Genomic DNA, 5,180 nt, shown 5'->3' on the forward strand with positions numbered 1-5,180 from the left:
CCTTGGATTTGAGCAGCCTACATACAATACATGAGACAATGGCCTGGAAGACAGGAAACGTCCCACCTCTCAGGTTCCCTAAAGTGTCCACATCATAGGCCAACCCTGCTGCCCAGGGTGACCCAGAATGCCAGGCAGGGGTAAAGGGAGAGAATGAAATCGTGTTTGAAATACAAAGGTCTTGGGCTGGGGCAGAAAAAAAAAAAAGAAAGAAAAGAAAGACGAAGTTCTCTTCATTTATTTGACACGAGGATGGGGAAGAGGACTGTGAGGTCACAGGCACATCTGCATGAAGGAGTGCCAGAAGCTGGTATCCACCAGGCCCTTACTCTGCCAGGAAGCCTCTCTGGCAGACAGCTGGCAGATGCATGCTTTGGATGCCCTCTGTGCCAATCACAGGAAAGTCATGACTGTTCCTTTCTTGCCAATCTGCCAGGGCTCCATGGGAAAGAAGCGGATAATTATCCTTCAGGAGAAAAAAAGATAAAGAAAAAAAAAAAAAAAAGATGTCATCAGCTTCTTAGCTAATGCCTCATATTCCAAGACACCCCAGCCGGGCACTCCTACCATGGACTTCCAGACTAGCCTGCCTTAGTCTAGCAGGCATTTTGCAAGCCTGCCTCATCCTGTTCATGATCTCCCACCATGGGCCAGTCAGAGGCAAGATGGTGTCTGCCCCCAGACACTCAACACAGCTGCCTCTGTGGTCATTGTATGCTCTGTCTGTGGACTCAGAGGGGCATCCCTCCCACTTCCAAACTGCAGGTTCCCAGGGGGCATGGTCAGTGCCCCAGCCACCTTTGTTTTCTCAAACCCTAGCTCCAAACCAGGCACAAGGTGACCACCCCTCCCCTCACTGATGTCTATGGAATGAACAAACATGTCCCTCTCATGGGAAGGGACATGTGATGGGAAGTTCCTGGTGAAGAGCAAGATACCTGGGGTAGCCAAAGGGTTGTAGGGGAAGGGCTGATGTGACAGCTTTGGTTTTCCCATCTGTAAACCTCACAGGGATGGCATGTCTACACAAGGTGGTGTGAACAGAGGGACAGAGCTTGCAAGGATCAAAAGGGATGATGCACATAAGGTTTCTAGAGATAACCTGGCACATGGTAAGCATTTACATGTTACGTTTTTGTTTGTTTTTTTTTTTTCCCAATTATTACCTCGCCCCAACTTGAGGACCAGGTCTGAACGCTACCAGGAGTAACCATTCTTCACCAGCCTTCCTGGGCCAACAAAGGATCCATTCTAGAAGGTTCTTTCAAACTTCTCATGCTCTTAGTTCCTCACAGGCATGGGCTTGGTTCAGGAATATTTCTTACCCAGAGACAAACTTAAACTCTGACACAGGATCCCAGGTTGGAGGGCTGTTCAGGCTTCTTGGTGGCCATTTAATACATTCCCTTCTATTCACAGAAGAGAAGCCTACAAACTGGAGATGGTTCATTTCCAGGTTTGTCAGGCATCCTCCCTTGCTGTGCTGGACCCAGAACCCAGGTCTCCAGACATCCAAGCCAATGTTCTCTCCACTACTCACTGAGACTCCTCGGAGCCTCACCTGGGACCTACTTGGCTACAGGCCCACAGGTGACACGGCCTCAGGACATACCAAAAATTCCTCCCAACCAGCCTGGAGAAGTTCTCCTAGAAAATTATTCTTGATTTTCCAAGATGTGGAGAAGATCGCCTCTCGACCTTTTGGCTAAGATCAACTGTAAGATGTGGAGAAGACTAGAGGCAGATGATAAATGGCCATAGCTTTGTCAGGTTGGTAACGCTCACCACCATCCCATGGGAGTCTGGCAGTTCCCCCAGGGGGCGGTTAAAGGAGAGCCTTCCCACCTCACAGATGGAAACAGCGAGGTCTGGAAGGCCATGCCTTGCCCACGTGTCAAGAGGACCAGGGCAGAGTCAGGAATTCATTAAATCCCGCAACCATTCTGAGGGTGGACCCACCATCCAAGGGCGCCCGGCACTAGGCCCTTCTCGAGCAGGGCGAGGAATGCATTTTTCCCCCAACCTTAGATGGGGCTCTGAGATGGGATCGCCGCCCCCATCCTCTCCCTGCCCCCACGTACCGATCCTGGCCTAGGTTCAGCTCCTTGGTGAGGAACTCGAAGAACCTGGCGCTGTGGCCGCGGTTGTCCTCGGCTGTGCCTACCACACCGATGGAGGAGATGAGCAGTTGAGCGCAGGGCTCGGTGGAGCCGTTCACCGCCATGGCCAGACCTGGTCGCACCGTTACGTTCACGCGCTGCGGGGAACACGAAAGTTTCGCCTGAAGCCGGTGCAGGCCGAGTTCGCGCTGAGGACCGGGGAGGGCGAGAGCCAACATGCGCGGGCCCCTGGCGTCAGGGCTAGAGGCTCGGGACCGGGTCCCGTCAGTGGTCACGTCAGTGTCAGGGCTAGGGAAGGCAGCACGCAGCAGACCTGAGAGGTGGGGAGAGTGGGAGGCCAGGGCCTGGCGGGCGGGGTTCCCTGCAGCGAAGAGCCCCGGTCGCGATGGCGAAGCCGGGGCGTGGACAGAGCTCTACCCGGGTCCACCAGCCTCCTCCCGCCCGGTGTTCCCCGGCCCACGCTCACGTCCTCAGGTTTGCTCAGGATGTCTGCAGTGGCCTCGCAGAGCCGCTTCTCCAATCCCGTGGGCACAAGGCCGGCGGACAAGTTCGTGTCTAACTCGACAAATGGCATGTCTGCGGGAAAGAACCGGAGGCGCAGGGAAGCAGAGAAAGAACGCACAAAGTTCGGGTCGGTGTTCCCCAGGGTCGCGGACTAGGCAGCAGGGGCGGGGCGCCAGGGAGACTTGGCTCCCTATTGGTTGGACAGGCAGCAGCGTCCCCGGATTGGCTGCATAGTCTGCACACCGCCTCTGCTGGCGCTGATTTCCGGAAGTCCTAAGGCCAGACCGGGAGGTGGGGGGCGGGGAGGGGAGCGTGAGGTGTGTGACCCTCCCCCAAGGAGACTGGACCTGAGTCGCGGCCTGGACGCCCGGGTCCTGGCCTCTACCGGCTCCCTACACACTGGCCAGGGGTATTCTGGCTCCCTGAGCTCCTGGGTGGTGCAGTCCCCTGCTTCCTAACCCATATTTAGATTGTTAACCTTGAAAATAAAATAGCCAGTTATTTTATCTGTAAAAATGGGTTTATTGGAGGATGGCAGAGAACTGCAATTTGGGACATGCAGCCTAAAGCAAAACCACAGGCAAGGCCAACCAACAAAGAAGAGAAACGTTTTTTAACACAAGAAAGGGAGGAGTTGGGAGACACTGTTATACACAAAAAATCCGCTGGAATAAACTGGGAATTAAGAATGTAGTCGCTTTTCAGTGGCTGAGTTGTGACAGCTCACTGGCTGGACGGAGCAGGGTGGTTGGGAGGTATAAAGATACCTTTCCCAGGCTGGCTGGCGGCATATAGTCTTCTTTCCCTTGGGAATGCAAAGTAAGGCTCATCCTGGTGGGGTTACCAAGGGCTGCAAGTAGGAGGTGTGAGTTCTCCCTCTTGTGGCCTCCCAACTTTATTGTAAATGAGGTTTCCTTTATTCCGTTTCACAAAATAGTGGGTTTGAACACACCCAAAACATGCACACCTGTAGGGACCTTGCCCAGGTTCCATCCTAATTTTTTTTTTTTTTTTTTTTTTTTTTACTGTGTTGCCACCATTTCCAAGTAAGGCCACTTCACGTGGTATGTGGGAATCTGAACTTTTCTTGACCAGGAGCCAGGTGACACTTGTGAGTTCAGGTGAGGCTGGGTAGAGAACCTCTGGCTCCCTGCATCTCCACCTGGCTCCGACAGACATCTGCCTTTGTGGCCTCTTGCACCTGTGGCAATCTTGTCTTATAGGGAAGTACTGTCCATCAAGGGGTAAAGGCATGCCCTAGTCAAACTACCAGCCATCTTTACAGTACCCTATATTTTTATAGTCAAAACAAAATGTCTCACCTAAAACATGGAAGTCTGGGGGTGCCTGGATGGCTCAGTCAGTTTGGTATCTGCCTTCAGTGCAGGTCATGAGAACATTGGGGGTATAGCTCAGTGGTAGAGCATTTGACTGCAGTGCAGGTCATGATCCCAGGGTCTTGGGATCTAGCCTAGTGTCCGGCTTCCTTGGGGAGTCTGCTTCTCCCTCTGCCTCTGCCCCTCCCTCACCCTTCTGCTCATGTAAACTCTGTCTCTCTCTCTCTCTCTCTCTCAAGAATAAATATTTTTTAAAAACATGGAAATCCTGTTGATACGGCTAAACATGGTACTCTCGTCAGTGTTGCAAAGTTGTTTCACTTGTAAATGAACATACAACTGAAATTGTGTGGGTGTGTATGAATAATTTCAATTACACTTTTAAAAATTCCATATTGAGTGTGCACATTAGAGGAGCCTTGGGGCACCTGGCTGGCTCAGCCGGGAGAGCATGCAACTCTTGATCTCAGTTTCGAGTCCTGTGTTGAGTATAGAGATTACTTAAAAATAAAATCTTAAAAAAAAAGGGGGGGACCCTCCATGAGAAGGCAGGCAGTCTGAGACGCTCCATTCATGACTGTGTCCCGTTAGCAGTTTACTGGTTGAATAAGAGATCAGACGGTCTAGGATACAAGACAGATAGATTCTAATAGTCTTGAGGAGAAAGGACAGGGACAGGTGGCAAGTCTGGGACCCAGGGTGGGGCACAGATAAGAGAGTGGCCAGGGTTCTGAGTAGGAGGGCAAGGCCTCTAAGCAGCACCCAGAAGGCCAGGAACTAACCTGGGACTTCTCTTCCTGCAAGGAGGTTCATGAACCAGCCCTGTACCCAAACTGCCTATGGGAGACAGCATCACCCCAGAGGGAGGACAGAGAGAGACCTAAGAGACCAAGGTCATGCCTGATCCAGACATCCCTTCACCAGCTCAGCTCCTATCTGTGACGTGTGCTCAGCCCAGGGGGTGTTGAACCAACTTTTTTCCAGGGCTGAGAGAGGGAAGCAGTGGGGCTGATGAGCCTGGTGGGTGTCATCTGACTTGGCTTGGGGTTGGGAAAGTCAGGGAGGTCTCCCTGGAGTAGCAAAATGGTGACAAATGTCTAAAGACCACAAGGGGCACCAAGCAAAGGTGATGAGGGGCCCTATTAGCAATGGAAACAGCCCGAGCCAAGGCCAGGAGGTGGAGGCTGGAGCTGGGAGAAGGGGTCTAAAAATGTTGGGC

At 52.4% G+C, this 5,180-nt stretch overlaps 1 protein-coding gene across 1 annotated transcript; it reads right to left on the bottom strand.

Annotated features, from left to right (window-relative positions):
- Window positions 1–216: 216 nt before the first annotated feature.
- Window positions 217–2,870, bottom strand: LOC111142557 (D-dopachrome decarboxylase). The gene is made up of 3 exons (XM_022495826.1): window positions 2,587–2,870; window positions 2,082–2,257; window positions 217–466 (listed from the first exon to the last, which is right to left on the bottom strand). Exons 1-3 carry the CDS (start codon window positions 2,692–2,694, stop codon window positions 394–396), a joined length of 357 nt encoding a protein of 118 aa, XP_022351534.1. The 5' UTR covers window positions 2,695–2,870; the 3' UTR covers window positions 217–393.
- Between the last annotated feature and the right edge of the window lie 2,310 nt (window positions 2,871–5,180).

The sequence above is a fragment of the Enhydra lutris genome, unplaced genomic scaffold (genome assembly GCF_002288905.1).
Source record: "Enhydra lutris kenyoni isolate GAN:26980312 unplaced genomic scaffold, ASM228890v2 scaffoldscaffold8, whole genome shotgun sequence".
Lineage (NCBI taxonomy): Eukaryota > Metazoa > Chordata > Mammalia > Carnivora > Mustelidae > Enhydra > Enhydra lutris.